This window comes from Aotus nancymaae, unplaced genomic scaffold (assembly GCF_030222135.1).
Source record: "Aotus nancymaae isolate 86718 unplaced genomic scaffold, 86718_ANA_hifiasm-v0.15.2.pri h1tg000025l, whole genome shotgun sequence".
In the NCBI taxonomy this organism is placed as follows: domain Eukaryota; kingdom Metazoa; phylum Chordata; class Mammalia; order Primates; family Aotidae; genus Aotus; species Aotus nancymaae.
In genome coordinates this window covers 12,225,476-12,250,093 of record NW_026988438.1, presented here as the reverse complement: position 1 = coordinate 12,250,093, position 24,618 = coordinate 12,225,476, and the positions used below count along the sequence as shown (strand labels likewise).

The window sequence follows — 24,618 nt, the reverse complement described above, 5'->3', positions numbered from 1 at the left end:
GAGCTGAGACCATACCATCGCACTCCAGCCTGGGTAACAGAGAGAGACTCTGTCTCAAAAAAAAAAAAAAAAGATGTTATATAAGGCCAAGTGCTAACCACCCCTTTGAGCTACTCATGTCCATGCTCCTATGTGTATATCTACATGTTAATAAACTTCTGTGCGCTTTTCTATTGTTAATCTGTCTTTTGTCAGTCTAATTTACAAGGCCCTAGCTAATAATCCTAAGATGGGTAGAGGAAAAAGAAAAATTTTCCTCCCCTCCACTATCTTATTTATTGTTTCATATGTATAAACACCACTTCCCTGATAAGATAAATTATGTCATATCTTTCTTTCTTTTCTTCTTTCTCTACCTCTTTTTTTTTCTATCTCCATAGCATAGAACAGGCAGCAAAAAGTATCCATTGAATAAATTCACAGTGGGTTAATCTTTTCGTTATACTAATCTTTAGATTGAACTTAATCAGGATATGCAAAGAACGAAAGAGAAAGAGATAAATTTGCACTATTTAATTCCTCTAGACTTTAACATCATCATTTTTAAAATAAAAAAGATTAGGCCCTAACATACTTTCCAACTCTAACAGTTGGATTCAACAACATGAACGACTGGCAGAATAAACACCCAATTCACAATAGTGGTTACCTCCGGAGAGAGGAGGAAAAAGAGCTCTGGAGGGAAAAAGCTAGGACTTTATCTGGAGCAAGAATGAATGAACAAATGGAAACACTAGTTACTTCTGGGGGATGAGTACTCAGTGAGGTGTTTGTTGTATTTCTAGTCTTTTTAATAAATCTTAGATCCGAAAACACAAGCTTGCCTTGACTTGTGCTCTGCACCTCTACTCCTACCACACTGGCCTGCCCTGGGAAAGAAGGATGACTTCAGCTCCAAGCAGGGACACTATAGTAAAAGGCGCAAAAGAGGAGTCTAGGGGCACACGAGGGCTGACACCTGGAGTCCAGAGCTGTTCTGTGTAGCTGGTCAAGCAGACATGTTATCACCATTCTCTTTCAGCCTTTGAGCTGATCTTTAAGGGGAGGAAAACAGACTCAGTGCAATATCCCAAGAACATGCATGCATGAGCTAAGGAGGATTGCTGATCAGGTGCCACATCCAAAAGGTCTTTTCCTTTCTGATTTCCAAACATTTTCCTCATATTTTTTTACCCAGAATTTTGCATATATTACAGACAAAGTCTTCAAATCTGAGCATATGTCTTCTCTGGATGAATGCTAATGATCATTTGCATTAGTGCTTGTGTTAAGACTTAGCGTTTTCCCACGAGTGTGGGTCAAAATTTCTCCAGTTTGGCTCTGGGGATTCTACTGCCAGCTGGCTCCACAGCCGAAGCCGTCAAGTTGTCTGGCTCCCTTGTTGATTGATTCTCCCCAAGAATCCATAACACTTCTTTGTCAGGTCTCTCTACACTCAAATACTTAAACCGAAGGTTATTTATTTGCATTTTAAAGTAACTGAGGGCCTTTAGGAACACCTTGAGTTTGGGCTTTCATAAAAGGTGGAAGGCAGGATTTTATTCTGTTTAAACCTCCCATACATTAGTGCGGTAAAATAGCCTGCATTCTGGCATTACCCAGTAAACGTTTCTGACAGCTCTAATTATAGAGCCCAGGTGTGTAGTAGGCTATACTATGTAGGCTTGTGTGAGTACACTCTATGATATTCATACACACAAAAAATTGCCTAGTGAAACATTTCTCAGAAAGTGTCCCTGTCATTAAACGACGCATGACTATATGTCAGAGATTTAAATGTGAATATAAAAGCACAAACGTTTGTTCAAACTAAGTATCTATAAGGAAATAGTTTTTTAAAAATTCAGTTTTGCATTGGTGCTTCTTAAAAAAATGAGAAAGTCTAGAGACAAGAGGCACTATCCGAGAAGGTCAAGTTCATTGCAAGGTCCCACTATCTGGGTCAAAGTTCCTCTAGAGAGACCTAGCTGATGTTCAGTTTCCCTTCATGTGGCTCTTGGTGTTATAACTTCACACTATTTCAGTTGTATTTTTCTTATTTCCTCCCCTCTCCAGCTACTAGAAAGCTTCAACTGTCCTAGTCTGTTAATGTCATTTGTCTCTCAAGGCCATCAGGCTTCCTGGGACATAATACAGAGGCATCTGTTCTTACTTTTCCTCGTTCTGTGTCATAACTATCTTGGATGTTCCTCAGGCACCTCCACTTTACATGGTGCAAACTAAACTCACTATTTTCCTTTTAAAAAAAAAAAGCCCACCCTGCCTTTTATATTCTCCATCTCAGTATATAGTGTTTCAATCCATCTCATCTCCATGCTAGAAATGCAGTAGTCCTACCCAAACCCCTCTCTCTCCCTAACCTCCAATCCTTTCAGTCTCTATATCCTGTTAATTCTACCCTAGAAATGGCTTTTTAATCTGTGCCTCCTTTTTATTCCCACTGCCCCGCCTTCTTTCAGGGCCTCATTATCACCTCCCTGGACTATCATGCCTCATATCTCAGTCTCCAGACTCCTCACCTCCTTCTCCTAGGTACGTTTCACATAGCAACTGGGGCTATTCTTTCTGTGAATCAAATATGGCTATATGACTTTTGCTTTTAAAACTTCTCTGCTGTCTCTGGCTGCCTGGCCTATATATGAAGTTCAAGCTCCTTGCCTTAATACATTAAGATATTTACTGTATTTAATTTAGTCCTTAAATTACTTGTCCAGCTTTAACTCTCATCACTCTGCCACACCCTAGGCTACAATTAGACTGAACTTGTTCAACTTTCTTGAAATGCCATGGCACTTTAAAATCTCCCTTTGCCTACAGGTTTTTTTTGTTTTGTTTTTGTTTTTGCTGGGAATACCCTTCCCCCTGCCTTTCTTTTGAAAAACTTCTAGTTATTCTTAAAACTTGATTCAATGTCACCTCCTCTGTGATGCCTTATGTTATGAACTAAATGTTTATGTCCCTCCAAAAATCATATATTGAAACCTGAATCCCCAGTTTGAAGGTGGGGACTTTGGGAGGTGATTAGGTCATGAGGGTGGAGCCCTCATGAATGGGATTAGTGCCCTTATAAGAAGTGACACGAGAGATGAGCTGTCTCTCAGCCATGTGAAGACACAACAAGAAGGTGAGTGTTTAAAAGCCAAAAAGCAAGCCCTCACCAAACACCACATTTTAGACTTCCCAACCTCCAGAACTGTGAAAAACAAATGTTTGTTGTTTAAGCCACTCAGTCTATGGTATTTTTGTTACGGCAGCCCCAACAGACTAAGATACTTTCCTATTACTATCTTCTAAAATTAATTGCATCATCTTTGTGCTTCCTTCACAGCTCTGCTAAAATTCATAATGCATCTTGTACTTACCTATCTCCCTGAAAGAATGTGAGCTTCTCTCAAGAAGGGGCCATGTCTTAAGAGCCACACCAGCTATCACAGCAGTAAATGATCAATACATGCTACTGGAATTCATTGGTATTAATATAGCAAGAAATGTGATTCAGCGATTATAAGGAGGGCTCAGTTGAAGCCTCACTTCCTGGATGAAACCTGAGCTTGCTCTTTTTTAGGAAGACTTTAGAAAGGGATGATGATTGACTAGGAGAGGCACAAGGTGGTAAGTCACACAAACAGGCGAGGCCCCAGTAGCAGTCCATGCTCAGGAGGAGATAGACTGTGTTCAGTATTGTCTGGAATTTACTTTAAAATGAGCAGCATCATTCAGGGTTGGCAAACCACTGTGGGCCAAATCCAAGTCACTACCTGTTCTTGTAAATAAGTTCCATCAGAACCCAGCCATATTCATTCATTTAAGTATTGTCTCTGGCTATGTTTCTACTTCAAAGGCAGAGTTGAGTAATTGAAACGGAAATCAGATGACCTGCAAATACAAAACTATTCAGTATATGGCCCTTTACAGAGTTTGCTGACCCCTGATGTAGACCACGGAGTATAAATGTTTGTGTTAATTTCAATCTGCAACCTAGTAGAATCTGTGGCCCTGACTGGAATTACCCATTTTGCAGTTGGTTGCTATTTAATGAAATAGAAATAGGTTAGAGGCCTTTCTTCCCTTTTGTGAACAGAGTATGAAAATCTACTGAGTTCTATAGTCTGTACCCTTAGGAATGGTATCCTAGGCTTGATTCCTGAATGGCCCTGGGTCCAACTACTGATCCGAATGTTCCTTAGGGCCTTAGTCTAACGAGACTGTTCACTGAATCCTAATGTTAGAACACTGTTGCACATGCTTATGATCACTGTTTCATGTACATGAAAGCGTCAGAAAAGGGCAGTGCAAGGACTTCACTGAACTTACAGAACAGGGGCATGACTGCTATGTGCCAGCTTGCCAGAGGATGTCCATTGGGTAACAGAAATTGGTCTAGACTTGCCCAAGTTGCAACTTGGTGGGTAAGAGACTATAGCACTCATCAGTGACTATGAAAGGCTCCCCCATTTTCTCCTTAAAAAAACTAATATTTGCCTATAATCTGATTGGCTGAAGTCAGTTCCCATAAGCTTGCTATAACAGTCACATTTGTCTCAATTGATACAGGAGGTGGTTCTTCACAAGCTATGTGATTGAGAGGCTCTGAAACAGAGCATCTACCTTGCACCATGTGCATATATAGCCTCCCTCACAGTCCTCACTCAGAGCACAGGAGGCGGAAGCCAAATGAGCAAAAGCATGACTTGGAGTGTGGGAGAGTGGCCAATTGAGCATATGCATATTTAGAAAAAACTTGAGAGGGTACAAAGTGGGAAGCAGATGCACAGATGAACAGGGAGAGCCGTGGCCTGGTACGAAAGGTGCTGCATAGCATGCCAAGTGGGTGAATTCAGAGTGTCGTGTCAATCTGTTCTAGCATACACGATTACTTTAATGGTGATAGGGGTATAATATAAAAATATTATTGGCAATATATAATAAATAATTACTTATAAAATATGAAAGTGTTAAAAAAAAATACCCTACAAAACCTAAAGCTGTTTCAGAATGGAAATCTACAGTCAAGATACTAACACTTAAAGCCAACAACCCAAAAATACACATACTTCAGCTGATTCTTGACATTGCAGGGCAGAATAATCTTTGATATGAAACAGAGAGAACACACCATTTTAAGCCCACAAAGTAAGTGAGACAGTTACTTACTGACTCAGAAATTTCTTTTTGAGTCTCTGGAGTAGATTCACTGAGTTCTTCCCCTGACATCCCAAATCCAGGTTGAAGTGATGATGAACCAAAAATTTGAAGAAGATAGGAATCAAAATCCTCACAAATTTTTTGAAACAACTTTTGCTTCAGGGTGTCTTTTAAAAAAGAAATAGAAAAGAGAGATAGTAGAAGCAATGAAACAATACTTAAAACTCATTTAAGAAGATCTGCACTCTCCTTAAAATATATAATTTCCTATTACTTGAAATCAACTACTAGGTTAACTAACTTATAAAAGCATTTTTTACATCCTGTGTAAGAGGTCATCTAAAATAATTAAATATATATGATGACACAAAGAGGCAAAAGAATGACTTTAATGTATGTTCTTCCAAAGTGTCTCTGTTCACCATGAATCACTCCATGTCAAGAGCTAGCCTCACCCATAATAAGTTGAATTGGCAACTACCTATGATATTAGGGATAGCAAATAGCCACCCAGTTGAAAAATACATTTCTTACTGGCTGTAACAAATTACTAACTCCAGATAGAATGATAAAGCTCTTCAAAGATTAAAATATGAGTTGGCTCTGAAATGGCTCTGGCTACTCAAACACATTCACACCCCAGTAAGATTGAACATATCAGATAAACCCACCAGTCAGCCAGCAGGGTAATGAGGAAGTGGAACCCCAGGTTAGAAAGCTCTGGAGAAGGTGCGAAATAGTAAACGGAAAGTTTCTGAGTGTGGTATGCTCTCCGTAGGGCCATTTGTGCTGGTACATGGAGTAGGCAGGGCATGAGGCACTGGTGGGCTGTGCCCAACCACATCAGACCCCACTCCCAGGTGGGTAGAGGAGGAAGGACAAAGGCAAATTGAAGCCTTTCACTTACTTCACAAACTTGCCAGGTACAGCCCTGCCAGAATGAATCATCGGTTTCCAAAGAATTGGGATAAAAGTTATTATACAGTCATACTGACCATTTTAATCATAGATGAGTCAGTGTCCTAGGATGGCTCATTAGTAAATATCAGTTAACATGAAAGGATAAACTTAGCATAGAGAAGCCTATCAGATTAGCACTAACTGTACAATGAATTTTAAAATGGTGTTCTTTGAGATACATTCCTGGTGTCAACCTGTTTACTCATCATTATTTGCTTTCATAAAAACAGAGAATAGACCATGCCCTCTAATTCATCCCAGTTACTTGAATTTCTCATCTCTTTAGATGACCATAACTTTTTTCATTCAATATGCACTTCTTAATTTTTATTTCATGACTATTTTCTGCCTTGCTGTTGGCTTGCTCAATCCCTTATTTTAGTTAGGCAGCTTTCTGAACCTTAACCAATGTTAGCAATATCCCCAAGTCCTATTCTCTGTCTTCATTCCTGTCTGTTGACCATGGACTCTAGTTAACTCCAAGGCCAACTCAGCAATTATTAACCCTGAATAAACACAAGGGATTGTAATCTCCAAACTGAATAATACTAAATGTTTTTATCTTCTGGAGTTTATGTGTTACAATTTAGTATTGGCATAAGCCTTAGTAACCTCCAGAATTTTCTATTTGGTCAGGACAAACCAGTGAGATGGTACTTGGAGGAACAACGTAAATGCCTTTGCCCTGGGCCAGACAGCCTTCCTTACCTTGCAGGGTAAAGAAATCATCAAACTGATAAACATGCTCTGGGTCAGTAGCAATTAGATTCATTTCTTTGTGGAATATTTCAAAGTTGGGATCATTTTTCTTCACCACCCCGATTACAAATATCTCCACGTTGGTGTCACTGACATTCTTCACCACCTCTGTCAGTTTCTCTTTATCACGAGAATCTGTCTGCCCATCAGTGATGACCAAGGCCACTTGTTTTACACCTGGCCTTGCATCCTTGAACATGTCATTGGCTGCTTGGAGAGCAGTGGCTGTGTATGTGCCTTCCCCCAGATACTGCATGTTGTCCACAGCCAACTTGAAGTCATCCTTGCTGGAGAACTGCTTCAAATTAGCCACCTTCTCCACCTTATGGCTATAGTTAATTACGCCTATGCGGGCTGTGGCAAGATCCAGAGCAACTCGGTCAGCCATAGTCTTCACAAAATTTTTGATGATCTGGAAGTTCTCTGGCCCCACGCTTTCTGAGCTGTCAATCACAAACACCAGCTCTAGTGGAGTCTCTTTGCATTTGGGACCACAACCTAAAAGATGAATGTTGAGACAGAAACATAGAGGGAATGATTGGTGTCAGACTGGTGAGGGGAGGGGAGAAAAAGGCAATGATGAACCTGAGACCTCAATTATTCTCTTCCTTTTCTGTGATTGTGAAAATATCTGACAGTTGTCTCCTTTCTGGTTCTACAATTGACTCTTTTAAAACATATATATATATTTTTTTCATATGTGTGTGTGTGTGTGTGTGTGTGTGTGTATGGGGAAAAACACTGTAGTAGATAAAATAATAAATACTTATGTGCTTATTTCTTGGATTAAAAAGTAAAATATGTTTAAAAGAGTTAGCCTACCCTGTGGATGCCTTCCCAGTAACATTCTTCTTCCTCTCCCAAAGAGGAAACCACCATCCTACATTTGCTCTTTATCATACCACTATTGTATTTAATCTGAATATGAGAGCTAATATTTCAGTCTTCAGCCATAGCCTTATATGAAAATTGAGATTTGCTCACCAGCCTGGCCAATGGATGAAGTAATGGGATGAAAAATTGTCATTGTGGTGGAAGGACTGGGACCTTAAATGTACCTAGGAACAGCTATCCCTAACTACTCTAGTTTATGTCTCCAATTACCCACAGTGACAACTATGGCAGCTTTCATGTTATCAAGGAGGCCAGCAGTACATCTGTGCTAAAAACTTTTGAGGGGAGTGATCCCAGAGAACACTTGTCAATTAAAAAAACCTTGCCAGGCGCGGTGGCTTACCCCTGTAATCTCAGCACTGGGAGGCCAAAGCAGGTGGATCACGAGGTCAAGAGATCAAGACCATCCTGACCAACATGGTAAAAACCCATCTCCACTAAAATATAAAAAATGAGCCAGGCGTGGTGGTGCACACCTGTAGTCCCAGCTACTCGGGAGGCTGAGGCAGGGGAATGGCTTGAACCCAGGAGGCGGAGGTTGCAGTGAGCTGAGATCGCGCCACTGCACTCCAGCCTGGCAACTGATAAGACTCCATCTCCAAAAAGAAGAAAAAAAAACACCTTCTATTTAGGTTGATAAATAACCACTTAAAGCAGTTGCTAGAGTCACCAGGAAATACATTATCAGGGTTCTGTTTCTTTATTCATATCTTCATGTTGTTTAACAAGCCTACTACAGAAAACCATCAGGAAATCATGTGCTATTTTTACAAGACTTCTAGAACCCGAAAGCCATGTCTAGACTGGCCTCTCATCAGAAAGACTCCCAGGCTGCTTCTTAGGCCGAGCAGTCTTTTAGGGAATAAGCTGGTTCTGGGATTCTCTGTATAGAAGGACAAAGATATGCCTGCCTCTGACCACTTTAAACCCAGAAGATTCTCCCATCATTATTCCATTAGTCTCTTGTCTTTTGGCTAATTTCTTTCCTTTACTTCCTCTTTCTTGTAACTCTAAGTCTGCCATTCAGCCATGGAAGTATTTAGTAGTTGTGAAGCAAGATGAACACCTGACTCTGTCCTCCCACCTTTGGGACTGAGTACAACTCAAAACTCAACTCAGAAAGATTTCACAGCTTCAGAAAAAACACAGACATTCTAATCACCAGCTAGGCTGGACTCAAATACCAGCTGGGCTTTTGTAGTTGTATTTCCTTTTTTGAGTTTTTGTTCTCAGTTCAGGTAAATGTCACTGAATACAAATGGGCACTGCACTGACAGAAAGGCCTGGCTGCCTACACATTCTAGGCCAGCACCTTCACATATCTTAACTAGCCTGGGAAGATGATTTTATTTCCTTACATCAGGATTCCCACAGTCTCTGTTACTGCTTCCTTTCAGTTTCCATTGACTTTTCAAATGAACCTCACATTTTCCCACTAGCTATATAACATACATCTGTATGAACTCATTCTCTCACCAACACAGTACATAGTAGGGGTGATACTTTAATGTTTTTTTCTTGATAGTCAAATCTTACCACATATTTCTGTAATAAGTTTGATAATTTCTTCTTTCTGGGGGATAAAAAGAAAAATGTATTACCACTAAATATATGACTATAATATTTTTCCTATGGCCATAAAAGATATCTTTTTACAATCAGCATTGGACCACTTGACTGAATCCTTCCACTGCAGAAAATAAAATAAATAACACAGAAGTCAAACGTTGACTATATCATAACTAAAATGCATTTGAGCTGTGAAACTTAATAGCTGAGACTTTTGGAATTCCAATTGCAACTTCAGCATTTATCAGCTGTGTGACCTTGGGCATCTGGTGCCCTAACAGTATCTACGTCTCAGGGCTATGGTATGGATTAAGCGCTGTTAAGGTACGTCTTAGCACAGGGTCTGGCAACTTTACCATACCTACAGTGTTGTGGTGCTATATATACATTCAGTTATACAATTTAAACCACGCATGCTGAGCAACCAAGACAAGCCCCAATACCTAGAGAGAATTCATTCTATGCAGAATTTTCTCTTCTTTTTCTGTACTAGTTCCTGATTTTTCAAGACCTCTCTTCAGCCTCTTAACACTCTCACTCTGGCTCTTCCGTGACAATTCCCCATGTTCCTGAATGCCCCTTCCTTGTCCTGCTGCCCATGAGCTCCATCAGAAGGGCCTGAAATGAGCTGGGTACTAGAAAGAAAGCTGCCAATGCCCCTCCCTGTGCAGTGCGTTTATACCTAACTACAATGGGACTAGAGAAGGCAGGATTATACATTGGCCAAACACTTGAAGCTAAAAGAGATGATTAACAGAAGCCTAGATCTCAACAGGAAAGACCAGTGGACCCAATCTAAGAAAAAACAATTTAACAGGTACGAAAGTAAAGTTTTTAAGAACAAGTCTGTAATGACAGAATCGAGGTAGAGGTGATATAGCCAGTAACACGGCTTAAAAGTAGAATATATGGGAAATATTCAGAGTATTTTAATTTAACTTTTTAAGCTGTAAACTGAGTAAAAGCTAATGATTCCAACTGGCTCTTTAAAAAGAACTTCTACTGCAGTCCCGAGTTATATAACACAATTCTTCAAAATGAGAGAGTCAACAGTCATCTTTTCTTCTAGACCTTGCCATGCTTTTCCACATTTAAAAATCCATTTTAAAAATCTGAAACAAGAATATGTATAGAAAGGCAAAATGTACATATTTGTATATTTATATTAAGTATATCTAGAAAGGGGAGATATATGTATTTATATATTTATGTTTAATTTTTTTATAAATAGAGAAAATATCAAGTTTGTATGGTTATAATTTTTTACTTAATACAATATTATAATTCATCTTCCACATTATTAAGGATTCTGAAAAACCTGATTACCGAAATTGAATGTATGGCCACTTTAAGGCTCTGTGATTCACACTTTCATACTGTACTTCAGGAAAGTTGTAGTAACTGACAGCTTCAACAGCAGTAATAAGAAAACCCACTTTATTTTAGCCACACAACACTGGCGACTATTATTATATCATTTTTGCCACTTGGTAGAGCAAAATTTCTCATTGTTTTAAATTATATTTATTAAATTATTCATGAGGCTACATTTCATTTCATATGCATATTTCCAAATTGTATTCCCTTGTGCATATCTTTGTATGTTCTTTGCCCTATCTTTTTCTGTGGGAATATCTTTTATTGACTTATAAGAGCAATGCATGTATCAAGGCTGGATTTTAATTTTTCAACATATTTTTGTGGCATAATCAGGTTTAGGATGCTTGAAGTCACCATATACATATTTAAATTTTTTTCTTCATATTCTTTGCATTTAAGTGACTGGAAAAGTTCATTCCTTCCACTAAAATCACTGAATAACTACCTTGGCTACTTGGTGCCAGTGACGAAAGCATCACATTTATACCCCTCAAAGCATTCATAGTCTCGGAAGAGGCAGACAAACGAAGACTTTTTTAAGTGCTCTGCAGAGCCAAGGAACCATCTCGATCTGCTGGGTATTCCTGGGGCAGGAGAATGGGAATGGGATTGTGGTCGAGGGAGGCAGACCCTGACCAGGTTGGGACAGCAAGTGGGAGTGTTCAGGCAAGAGGATCAGCCTTCTCTCAGAGCACGCAGCATTACAGTACCAGAGGAAACTTAGGAATCAGGGCACATAGCCAAAACAATGACAAGAAATGTTGGAGACAGAGGGACTCTCGAAGACCTTTGTGTCATGTTGAAGAGTGTGAATTTTATCCTGGGCAGTGGGACTCACCCAATCCCTAGACAGAGAAGAGCTCTGGTGGGACTTTTATTTAAAAGAAATGATCATAGCAACCAGGGGAGGGATTTGAGGTTCCTAAATAATTCAGGCAAAAAAAAAAAAAAAGCCATCAGAAGTAATGGATGAAGAGAACAGGTCTGCAGGGACATTCCAGAGGGAGAACAAGGGGCTTGGTGAGTAACTGGAAGAAAGGATGAGGGAAAGAAGGAATCTAAGAGGAGGCAAGTGACAGCGGGGCCATACTTTCAGGGGGCTGTACTCTGAGAGAGGTGGGAGTGGGAAAGGGGCAGGTTAGGAGCTCATAAAGACGACTGAGCCCAGCTTGAGTCTGGCTGAATCTCATGTGTCTAAGACATCCAACTAGAGATGTCCACAGGCAGAAGGATATTAGATCTGGTGCTCGGAAGTACTGTCCAAGCAGGAGGCGCATTTGAGAAATGCCAACGTACACATGGCTGTTAAAAAAGGGACTAAAAAAAGATTGCCTGGAGCAGGGCTTCTCAGCCTTTTTAAAACCAGTATGTTTCCCCTACCCCACATTTGACAAATATATTCTTTCTGTTTAAATATAAAAACACAAATTTTTTTATTTGCCATATGCTTTCACTGTGCTATTGAATTAGCCTTTTCAAACTGTATGTCTCCCTGCCTTTAGGGGCTGCATTCCCTGAGAGTTTGAAGACAGGAAGACTGAGAGGCTAGACATTGGGAAATGCTAACACTGAAGTGGAAGGTGGAGAAACAGAGTCTTTTTAAGTAATTTTATGAGAAATATTAAAACATTTAATGCCATCAATGCCATTTACCTCTTAAAAGAAGTGTGTGTTAGTCTGAAATGAATCTGCACAATTGATAGCTTTGGGGGATACATTTGATCAGGGAAAGGATGAGGGAGGAGAGGAAAGAGGCCTTCCAAGAATAGCTTTCATGGGGGAGCAGCATGAATTTGGTATCAGATAGGCCACCTCTAGCTATAAGGCCTCCGCTATGTACCAGTTAAATGACTTTGGGCGTAATGATCAACCTTATTGTGTGTCTCCATTTGATGTGAGATACTGTCTACCTCATGGAGCTGTCATGCAGAGTAAAGGTGAGATCTTAGGTAAGAGAAGGTTATGGCCATCAGCCTGCCTCCTTCTTCTTGTACCACAACCCACTAGTCCTACACTGCATGGGACTTTGGCCAGCATTCATGCAGTCAACCCAGTCCTCATGTTCAAGCTCTGTCCAAATCCCCTGAAACTATCTGCTGTTTGGCCATCTCTTGGCTGGTGCATCAAGGCCTGTGCTTCAGCTCTCTAAACCTGTGGCCATTTGAACTGAGAATTCTGGAATTTCATGCATCCAGAGTGTGGCATAGAGGGACATATGTGCGTGCCCTTTGGCCCCAAGGACTTCTCACCCGGAGGAAGGAGTCCAGCTGGAGAAGGACCAGAATTCCAGAGAAGGGGCCTCTAAAACACCGTGCAGTACTGGGTAACATGTATGATATAGAGGAGCCTAACACAGAGCCTGTCACATACTAAATTCTCTTTTCCTTCAGTCTTCTCTTCTTGCTAGTCTCTTCTTCCAGAATCTAGAAAGCCAAGTCAGCAGAATGATTTCCCTACTTCTACGGTCTCTGTCTCTTGGTTGAAAAGCTTCCACTCAATAAATAAAGCTTATCCTGCTCTCAAACACCATCATACACCATTTTGTCTGCTCTGGACCCCCAGACCACTTCTTCTATCATAGCATTTATCATGCCTTAGGTGAGCATCCTTTGTTGTCTTTCTCTCCAGGCTATGAGCTCCTTCAATCCCAAGAGGTAGCCTCACTCTCCACCATTCCCCCAGTGCCTATTTCAGAGCCTGATCCAGAGTAAGGTTTACTGGATATGTCCAATAAACGTTGGTGAAATGAATGATGAATAAATGAATGGAGAAAGGAAACCAATCCCACTCCCCATGTTGGGACAGTAGGGCAGGTATAAACATACAGGGAACGTTCCTCTGCTCATTTACATACACACTCCCCTGCTACTTTTGGGGAGCAATTGCTGCATATATAGCTACTTCATCTACTATGGGCATCTTTAGGGGTCAGACTTGTGGCGGGGAACAAAAAAGAGAAAAAGGCAGACAGGCCACAGAACATACGTGCAGTTCTGTTGGTCACATGACCAGCTCTCAGCTCTTGGCTTCACCACCTGAATTCTCTCTCCCTCACACTTGAACATTCCTAGCACAGTACATCGAATCAGCCCCCAAGACCATGAGGCCTGGAAATGTCCAACAGGAAAAAAAAAAAGATCCCTGTTTTTCCTCAACTCCACAAGATGCATAGCCTTCAAATCAGAAAGGAAGAATTAGACTTTGCCTTCCCACTCGTGAGGTTTTCAAGAGTCAGTTTTCTGTTCTTAATGGTGTGGGGAGAAAAATAGGAAAAAGTCTGTAGATGCTCAACAAATACTTACTGAATAATTGAATCAATACATAGACGTAATTCCAATTTTGTGATTGCTGCTCTCCTCAGGACACTTCTAAAGGAACTAGTTCAGGAAAAAAGAGCCCTCATTCTAAATGGAGATGGACCACATAAAATAAAGACTTTTGGTAATTTGGCTTTTTTGAAACAGCTCACCTCCTTGTTGCCGATAATAGCAGTGTGATCATTTCTACCAAGGATCTGAGAGGAGTGATCACACACAGCCACCAGGACAAGGCCCCTGGTGTTATTTCTTCCCTCATATTCAGATTCAATTCCCTCATGCATCTAAGTCAACACTGGGCTGGTAGTAGTTGCTCTCATTTAAATAGCAACTGGAATTCTGCATCCAAAAAATTCATAATTTTAAAGCTAAAGCATGAATGCAATAATTTTGCAACCATAAAAGCCTCAATTACCCTCTAGAATGGATACTCACTGTAAGTCCTAGGTCTCCTTTGGGTCCTTGTAAACCCTACTTATTGGAAAAAGAGTAAAAGTCAATATATGTTGGAACCAGTTAAGAGTATAAAATCATAATGAGACATTAAAAAGTACTTCTTGCCTGTATTCCTGGAGATCCAGGCTCTCCAATTTCTCCTTTATCGCCTTTCTTTCCTACATCACCCTGGTCTCCGTGCTCTCCCTTTACAATAAGGTAAAGTCACAGGTTCAGAATGTAAATATGAAAACCAGATAAGAAAAGCTCTACAATTTTGTCTATCTGCAACTGGTATCTCTTGAAGACCACTTCTTGTTCATACAAATACACTGTTTGAAAAAAAATTGGGGGTAATTTATTTACATGTCATCAGATACCATCCTCTCATTCATGATGAGCCAGAGGTCTCAGAGTGAGGAGACCTTGAGATATAATACCATCTAATCAGCTCACCTTTCAGGACATTCAACTATTACACAATTTACCAGGTGCCTGAGTTATCTGGTATCTCCTACGTAGTATGTTGTAGAATTTATTCCTTTACTAGTTATCTTCTGAGAATAAAGAACATGAGTTTTTTTTCTTTAAATGTAGAGATGGGATCTCACTATATTGCTCAAGCTGGTCTTGAACTTCTGGCCTCAAGCAATCCCCTTGTCTCAACTTCTCAAAGAAAAGGACATTTTATAAAGTAAACCTATTTATAGGTAGAAAAAGCAATGCATAAGGATTTAATTTCAAGTGGATTTGGGAGGCATGACACATATATTAGGGTTCTTCCAAAGTGAAAGTTAAGCTACTGAGATCGTAAGCCTATGCATTTCTCTAAGATCCTGAGATACTTACCTTCTGGCCTGGGAGGCCATAGCCCGTTGTGCCCTTTGACCCTGGAAAGCCTTGTGGTCCTTGTTCCCCCTACACAGGATATGAAAGATATGTTCTATTAATTTCCTAGGATAGCTCGGATATTCTTTGGGTCAGAAACACATTTACAGTTTAAAGCTGCATTATAGTATTATCTAAATATTGGGGAAAATAGATATATAAACATATATATAAATACATACATGCGTGTGTGTATGTGTATGGCTCAATGGTTTGCTAGCAAGTGTTTAACAACTAAGACTAGGATAGGAGTGAGGGCTCTGATTTATGCCATTTGCCTATTCTGTGGTGTAAATACTTCCACTGTGACTTTTTTCAAGCTATGAACACATCAACCAGTTTACACATAACAGCTACTGTTTCAGCTGTGGTAGTAAAAGTGGGTTTCCTCTTGTTTACATTTTTCCATATTTTCTGGTATGTTAAAAATCACGTTATTGGCTGGGCACGGTGGCTCACACCTGTAATCCCAGCACTGTGGGAGGCCAAGGCAGGTGGATCACCGGAGGTCAGGAGTTTGAGACCAGCCTGGCCAACATGGCAAAACCCCATCTCTACTAAAAATACAAAAATTAGCTTGGCATGGTGGTGTACAACTGTAGTCCCAGCTACTCAGCAGGCTGAGGCAGGATAATTGCTTGAACCCGGGAGGCGGAGGTTGCAGTGAATTGAGATCGCACCACTGCACTCCAGCCTGAGCAACAAAAATGAATCTTGGTCTCAAAAAAAAAAGAAAGAAAAGAAAAAAATGTTATTTTAGTAATGGGGGAAAAGAGTATATAACGGCATCCATTCACAATTAATGCCAAGTTATTGTTTATGTAATTCCCCTTACACTATCAGTTCCACCTCTGATAATTTGTGGACATTCAGGGCTTGTTTGCAGCTTTCTCTATCATACTTTAACATTATTTCTTGCCCCAGAAAAACCACACAGGTTCCAAGGGGTTTCATGATGTTGAGCATGAAACAGAAGCAATTACTAGCAAGTATACAAAGTCACAGTTCTAATGCTCCTTGGAGCTTATACTCAATTCTTATTTGACTCTGGATAATTATTAGTGATGAGTCTCTGGCAAAGACTTGAAGGACCATGGGCTCCTGGGGATTGATCTGTGGTTTTCAAAGGTATCCTGATCACCTGCACCAAGATCATTGGTGTGCTTGATAAAAATTCCATCTTCCAGGCCCAACCTCAAACCAACTAAATGAGAATCACAGGTGCCATAAGCATGCTAAAGCTTGAGAGCCACTCCTCCAGGAGGCCTGATGGGATTTATGAGGCCCTCCTGGAAGGGGCCACCTAGGTTTGCTTGGAGATCATTGTAACTTTGAGCATCTCAAGATCCCTGAGCCTTCTTTACCTTGTTGATTGGCTGTTAAGCTTTTTTAAATCAAATGGGCCCATTCTTTTTTAAATTGTTATAAAATATTTCAGAACAAAAATTATACAGAATAAAGTAAACACCTGTCTACTACCATGTTAAAAAATAAAATAGTATAGATACAATTCAAACCTCTTTGGTACCCATCCCCAATCCTATTTCCCTGAGAGAGGAAATCTCTATCTGAAATCACATTTATCATTTGTATTCATGTTTTTATGCTTTAACTACATTCCAAAATAATACATCATGTTTTTTTGTTGTTTGTGTGTTTTTTTTGTGTTTTTGTTTTTGAGACAGAGTCTCACTCTGTCACCCAGGCTGGAGTGCAGTGGCGTGATCTCAGCTCACTGAAACCTCTGACTCCTGGGTTCAAGCGATTCTCCTGCCCCAGGCTTCTAGCCTTCTGAGTAGCTGGGATTACAGGTGCATACCACCACGCCCAGCTAACTTTTGTATTTTTAGTAGAGATGGGGTTTCACCAGGATGGTCTCGATCTCCTGACCTCAGGTGATCTGCCCACCTCAGTCTCCCAAACTGCTGGGATTATAGGCATGAGCCACTGCACCCAGTCAGTTTTTAATATTTTAAATTTCCAATAAGTGATATATTTATGCATTCAATTTTTTTTAAAAAATATCAACATTATCTATTTGAAATGTATTTCTCTCTATATATACATATATATGAGGTTCTAATTTGTTGATTTTCTCTCTGCTATATAGTATTTCATTAAATAACTGAATACAACTTATCCATTAGCCTTTTGATGGCCACTTAGGTTATTTCCAATATTTCTGTATTTAGAATAATATTTTAATGAATATTCTTTTATATACCTTTGCACACTTGTACACATTCCTAGGAGGAAACTCTTACATCAAAACAAATATTGTATTAAATGGTACAAAATAAAATAAACACAAGTACTGATTCTCTGAAGTTGAACTGCCATTTCCCTCTTTCTGTGGTGTAAATACTTTTACTATGGCTGATTTCAAGCTATGAACATATCAACCAGTTCACACCTGTAATCCTAGCACTTTGGGAGGCCGAGGCAGGCGGATCAGAAGGGCTTGATTCTTCTCACACCCATCCCTAACCTCTTGTGGCACATCGGCTTGACTGAACTCTCAGGTTCTTTTTATTCTCTGACATGTGTTTCTAAACTGATTGTAGGTCTGGGGTTACAGTATTGCCTCCCCAATTCAACACCAGAGGACTTAAAACAACTTCTTTACAGTGGTCAGACTGCAGAGAACTTAATTTACTCAACGTCTTTTCACCATAGTATCTCTTTTTTTTTTTTTTGCAAGTCTTTTCATTTTTATTACTCAAAGTTTCATTTTTTATTTAGCTTTCTGACTCTGTGCTTGCGCCTTCAACACTTTCACAACGATTTTCTGCTCCTCGATAAGGAAAGCACACTTGATCCTGTCACGAACACATTTAGCACACATGGAACCACCATAGGCCCTGCTGACACGTTTCTTTGTTTTGGACAATCTCATAAGAACTTTAGGTCTTACAGCACGAACCCCTCGAAGCCTGCCTGGGCACACACCACATGTTCATTTTGGTGCTTTCCCAACCTTCTTGGTATAAAGGTAAACAATTCTATTACCAGGGGTCCGAGACAGGCTAGTTTTGTTAGAGGCAGTATTGTAGGAAAGCCTACATCGGTATGTCAAACATTGGACCATTCTGAGTGCCTGCACACAACGTCCCCGGAAGAGCACCATGGTATCTCTTGAGCCAAGCCCAAGCAGTGACATACTGGGCCCACTGGGAATGGGTAAGCAGCGTTGTACTACAGTGTCTTAGGCCCACCTAAGGAGGCTTACCCAGAAGAAGGAGTGCTTCCTCTGTTAGTTTCTTAGAGAGAACAAGTAGGGATGATTGGTCTTCTGTATTCAGTTTAAAGTCAGGAGAGAATATAGTAATCCTCCTTTGTCTGCACTTTCTCTTCCCATGGTTTCACTTACCCACAGTCAACTGTGGTTGGAAAATAAGTGAGTACAGTACAATAAGATATTTTGAGAGAGACCACATTCACATAATTTTGATGATAGTATATTGCTTATAGTTGTTCTATTTTATTGTGTTCTTGTTAATCTCCTACTGTGCCTCATTTTACATTAAACTTTATTATAGGTATGTGTATATAGAAAGAAACATAGTATATGTAGGGTTTGGTACTATCCAAGGAGGCACCCACTGGGAATCTTGGAACATATCTTCTGTGGATAAGGAGGGACTACTGTAATCTTTTCCTACCAGGAAACTTGATGTCATTGAGAGCCTCAGAACCCTGGATAGGGATTTGTACCAGTTAAATAAGCCCTAAACATTAAGCTGACACTGGAATTACAAGATGAAAATTCAACCAAAAAAAGGAGAGGAGAAAAATCTGTCCTGTTTCCAAAGATGGCACTCCTAACACAGGTGTCATGAAGATGAACAGGCGGAATGTGGATACAGCACAGACCAACCTCATTATGCTCACTGCAGCCTGCTCCTGAACATGAAGGTTAGCAGAGTCTGCCTACATACAGACTAGAAGCCAGCTCCCAGAGTGATATGCAGGACTGCAGGCAGATACCTGCCTGAGGTTATACCATCTTCTTCTGTTCAAATCAAAAGGAAAACACATAAAAATATAGGAAAGATATCCTCTTAAGAAAGATGTCTTGGTAAAGTACACTTTGGTATAAATTTGTTTTCTTGGTTTTTTTTGTGGAGGTGAATGAGGACATTTTCATTCAATGAGGTACCTGGTAGAAGGTTTGAGTTGTAGGGGAGCTGTGTCAGACCACTGTTCCTGAGTTGGGGGGTCCAGTTGGCCAGGGATAAGGGAGATTAAAGGCTCATGGGAGAACACTAAGCGGAAATCCATGGTTGACTTTGTCCCAACCTCAAAGGATAGAACTGTGTGATAAAGAGAGGAGCTGGGACTGTGGTATGATGGTGAATTATCACTGGGAGTTATACGTTTAGACAAAGTGGATCCAGAGAGAACGCCATACCTTTCTGACAATTACTCAGAATAATTATTTCTTTTGCAACATTTCAGATTCCTACAGCAGCCAATACCGAAGGTGTCCAATAAATGTTTATGACTAACTAGCTGCCTTTATGAAATGACACAATTTCCTAAAATAGCTAAAACCTATTGGGGCTTCATTGTCATTCCCTGAGGGAAAAAAACAATCTCAGAGTAGCAAATTATCATGTTAGAATGATGTTCAGGAATTTCTTTTGCATGACTTCACAATATAAATATTTTCTATACAACTGTTAACACTTTAGATGTTCCAGGCAGCTGGATTTCCCTATAGCAAAGGCAATTAGTTTTCTTTTTAATCACTAGTTTCCCTTCAAAATACTTAAAGGCTTCCTATAACTTTCAGAGTAGACTATCTAGCTAAAAGCCTTTAGCAAATAAATCTACATCTGAGCTTGGCAGAGGTGAATGTTATCCAATCATACTTTAAAATGTATAAGTCTCAGGAAAATGACAAACAATGATTTGAGTGTGGGTCAGAAGCAACTGCAGGAAACAACCTATTGGAAGGTATAATTAAATCTAAATTTCAAACCCTGGTTAATCACTATGTCACCACATTAGATGTGTCCTGATAAAGATGTGATCATTTTCATTTTTCAGATGACTGCTTGTTCTCTGGGAGAGAAATTTCCAAAAATAATGCACATCTACCTGAATATTTTCATTCACTTATTTTTTACATTACCGATACATCAGGAAACAATGGTTTTTCCTTCAAATGTTTTCTCAGTAAGGTGTGGCAAGAAAAAAAATCAAATTTATAGATGATCATAAAATGTAAAATGGACATCTGGCTTCTGCTCAGTGTGTAGAAAAGTAGAAAAAATGCTACTCATTCTTAAAACCCCAACAACAAAAAATGAGAACTAATCTGTCAAGTCCCAGCTTTTCTTGAGTTATCATACAGGTATGGTTGCAGAGCAACCAGCCAATTCAGCACTTAAGGAAAGTCAAGATCCTCCAAGGAGAGACAGGCTTGGACATTCACTTGCCTGGTGGAGGTGCCACATGCTATACAAGCTGGTAAGAATTCCTTTAAAATTTTTAACAAGTTGCCAAAGGCTGAGTGTGGGATAGCATGAGAGGATGGGACCCTTGGGAGCTGCAGGCACAAGGGGAAATCATACCTACTCACAGACTTTTCTCAGGGAGTTTGCCAGTGCTCAAGAGAAAGACTAGGGCCAGGACTAGGGGCAGGAGTAGGCTTCCCTTGTGGTGTCAACCTGGGGAGGGAAGCAGCCTGGGGAGGGAAGCGCAAACAGACTGACATGTCTCAGTCTGTTTGTGCTGCTATAACAAAACACCATAGACTGGGTTGCTTATAAACAACAGCAGATTATTTCTCACAGTCCTGGAGGCTAGAAAACCCATGATCAAGGTACTGACAAATTCAGCATTTGGTGAGGATCCATTTCCTGGTTCATAAGTGGCACCTTCTTGCTGTGTCTTCACATGGTAGAAGGGACAAGGCAGCTCCCTGGGGCCTCCTTTATAAGGATGTTAATCCCATTCCTGGGAGCAGAGGTGACCTGATCACCTCCCCAAGGCCCCACTTCCTAACATGATGGCCATGAGGGTTAGGATTTCAACATGTGAATTTGGGGACCATATGAATTTTCAAACCATATTCTGTTTCCTTTTGAAGAAAACTGCATAAACCTTGCAATAATGAATCCTGGGCCCCGATCTTTAGAGATGCCCTACTACTTGCAGAATGTCAGGAAACCAGGCCCAGACCATCAGAGGCCTCCTCCTACGGGTTTGCTGGAACCCATAAAACTATACACTAAAAAGGGTAAATTTTACCACATATAAATAATCCTTTACTAAAGAATAAAACAATTCTTTAAAAAATTAAAAAGAACTAATTGAACACTTGGCAAAATTTAAGCGAGTTCTAGACATAAAATAGTTTTGTATCAATGATAATTTTCTAATGTTTATCATTGTACTGTGTTATATAAGAGAATGTGCTTGTCTGCAGCAAAAATACTGGTGCATTAGGGGTAAATGGGCACCATATCTGTATTTTACTCTCAAGTGTTTCAGAAAAATAACATGACACATACATATACATATACACACAAAGTATTTGATACAGCAAACATGGTAATATTAACATTTAGAGAATCTGGGTAAAGGATGTATAAGAATTCTTTGTATTATCTTTGCAACTTTTTTTGCAAATCTGAAATTATTTCAAAATAAAAGTTAAAGATTAATAGATAAAGTGAATGAACGAATGAATGAATGTACCAAATGGTTGCAAAAAGATGTCATCTATCATTGCTGCAGCAGCTAAAGCATATGAGTATACAGGTACTTTGCCTACTCAAAGTTTGGCAGCCCAAAGGCAAAAAGAACATTGAAAGACCCAAAACAAAGATACAGGTGTGGATTTCTCCCTAAGCAGAGACAGCTTCTGTTCTTTGAATTCAGGAGGCTTCTACTGTTACCAGAAACCTCTAAATTTCCCTAGAATTTATATTCACATCAATTTCAGTTCAATCTTTTAAACCAGCAGGATTGTCCAGTTGGACACAGACAGTTTATAGGTCTGATGCTGGCTATCTACCCCCAGCTTGTGACTTCTATCTACACAGGGATAACATAAATGCTAACGGAGAAATAGGACATCAGGGCTGCATTGCAAGAAAAGGAATCTTTTCCCTTCCTGTTCGAGTTCACGCCTTCCCAAGGTTTCTCTGTCATCTCATATGTAATAATAGAGGTAATTATTTATAACACACTACTTATTTCTAAGAAGAGATATGTATTTTACATTTATAAAACTGTACTAGGAGGTTCACTCTTAAGGAAAAAAAGAAATGAGCTGTTCTTGGATTTCGGCACTTGCTCATTGCCTCAGGCTGAAATGTGGAAGGTGAGAGAACAAACAGCTATGGGCTGGGCATGGTGGCTTACACCTGTAATGCCAGTACTTTGGGAACTTGAGGTGGAAGAATCGCTTGAGGCCAGGAGTTTGAGACCAGCCTGGCCAACATGGTGCACTCCTGTAGTTCCAGCTACTTGGGAGACTGAGCCAAGAGAATCGCTTAAACTCAGGAGATGGAGTTCTGCAGTGAGCTGAGGTCATGCCACTGCACTTGAGCCTGGGCGACAGGCTTTAAAAAACAAACAAAAAAAACAGCTGTGGTACCTGAATGGGATTTTGGCCTAAACCCAGGCTTAATTGAGTGAAAACCTTTCACCTTTTAATCTTTCATCTGTGTACTCTTTTCATTTTACTGTTAAGTTGCTTTCTTCCTTATCATTTTCCAACTAACTTTTGAGAAAAGAAAAAGGCTAAAGTCAATAATATTAGGTGTCCAATGGCCAGTATTTCCAGTTCAAACAGAAGCTTGGGTTTTTCCTCCATCAAGATTTACAGTCTGGTCTGATAAATCATAGAGGCCTGGTTACACATTACAAACAAATGAAACTTCTGGCTAACCCTCAGTTATAGGTCAATTGAAACGTGCTTGGTTCAGTGCACTTGCAGTAAAAGCTCTGGGAAGAGTAAGCATTTTACTTTAGTACAAAATTTTCTTTGCTGCGATGCAGTCATGCAACCATATTAAAAGTTTAAACCCATCCCTACTACTTTTTCGTGGCCCCAAAACATCCCAGAATAAATAATTTTATCATTCTTCCCTCTACTTCTCTTCTAGTTTGCCTGTCCTCTTTTCTGATTACAGTATTGCTCATTAGGAACGAGGGGAACTGTATATTTTGAAACTGGGAGTAAAAGCCTTCTGCTAGCTCAAATAAAAAAGCCAGCATTAAGATGTTGACTTAGTGGATTAATGGTAGTAAATAAGATGCAGTGACCTACCTGAATAGTCAACTAGCATTTGGCCTGGAATCCAGGAACTACCTTTGTGTTGAAAGGGATTGTTTTCTGCTTTGTGAGTGCAGCTAATTCACTTGAAAAGAAAAATGTACTTTCTCCTTTGTATTACATAAAATTGTAAATATTGATAGAAGGAGCTTATCCGGAGACTCCCTAGAGCAATCCAACGGTCTGTCATTTGGGTATTGATCTCCTTCTGCCTGAAGTTCTGATCCTAATTCTCCTATTGTAACTAGCAACTGCCATTTATTGTGTGCCTATATGCAAAGGACTGAGCTAATATACTCATTTAATTTTTGTGATAACCCTGGAAGCAAGTATATACATGACAAAACCAAGGCTTTATAATGCTTTCACTCAGATGCAAAACTGACAGTCCCTTCGAACAAAGGTTTTGCTGGTTTTCATTCCCTAATACTATCTTGGCGTAGAGTAGAAGCCAGGCAGTTTCCCTTTCTCTAACTTGATAATCAATAGTTTCCAGTTTCCTAAAATCACTTTCCTTTGTGGAATTGAATTCCTCTAACTTAATGTCCCATTTTGATATGTTAACATTCTCTAATGGGACTAAGACAGTCTAATGCTTGTTCAGTAAAGCACCCTATTTGGTTGGGAACGGAATCAATGAGTAAGTTACTTGTTATCAGACAAGCTATTTGCTGGAGTGTAGCCCTGGCTCATTTGGTACCTGGCCAGAATACAATCCTGATGGGCTTAATGGAACAAAACATGGCTTCATTATATTTGATTTTCATTTAAATGGTGATCTAGTCCCATTGTGTCTGGTGAGAGGCAGAGAAATAGCTGACTTTTTATAGATTCAGGGACTGATTTTGAGTCTGTTCCTAAAAACAGTTTAAAACCTGCACCTTTTGTATCACTTCCCCTCTCTCCATGGCCCTCAATAAAGGGCTTTTGTTAATAACCTAAGAACTGTCAGCCATGTATTGCAAAGGTTTTCAGAAA

The 24,618-nt window shown here is 39.9% G+C and overlaps 1 protein-coding gene, 1 long non-coding RNA gene and 1 pseudogene across 7 annotated transcripts in view; 1 reads left to right on the top strand and 2 right to left on the bottom strand.

Moving 5' to 3' along the window:
* COL28A1 (collagen type XXVIII alpha 1 chain) overlaps positions 1 to 24,618 on the bottom strand; it is a 201,272-nt gene that overhangs the window by 8,312 nt on the left and 168,342 nt on the right. For all 6 annotated transcript variants that reach the window (XM_064380376.1, XM_021674199.2, XM_021674202.2 and 3 more), the window contains 6 exons: positions 15,309 to 15,377; positions 14,586 to 14,666; positions 14,460 to 14,495; positions 9,295 to 9,331; positions 6,814 to 7,362; positions 5,155 to 5,312 (listed from right to left, as the gene is read on the bottom strand). In XM_064380376.1, the coding sequence (XP_064236446.1) occupies positions 5,155 to 5,312; positions 6,814 to 7,362; positions 9,295 to 9,331; positions 14,460 to 14,495; positions 14,586 to 14,666; positions 15,309 to 15,377 (930 nt within the window). The remainder of the gene's footprint in view (positions 1 to 5,154; positions 5,313 to 6,813; positions 7,363 to 9,294; positions 9,332 to 14,459; positions 14,496 to 14,585; positions 14,667 to 15,308; positions 15,378 to 24,618) is intronic.
* On the bottom strand, positions 18,012 to 18,435 carry LOC105716182 (large ribosomal subunit protein eL34-like; annotated as a pseudogene).
* The window catches only part of LOC110568988 (uncharacterized), a 32,666-nt gene continuing 28,738 nt past the window's right edge, over positions 20,691 to 24,618 (top strand). The window contains exon 1 of the long non-coding RNA XR_002479128.2: positions 20,691 to 20,822. This is a non-coding gene — a long non-coding RNA (uncharacterized LOC110568988). The remainder of the gene's footprint in view (positions 20,823 to 24,618) is intronic.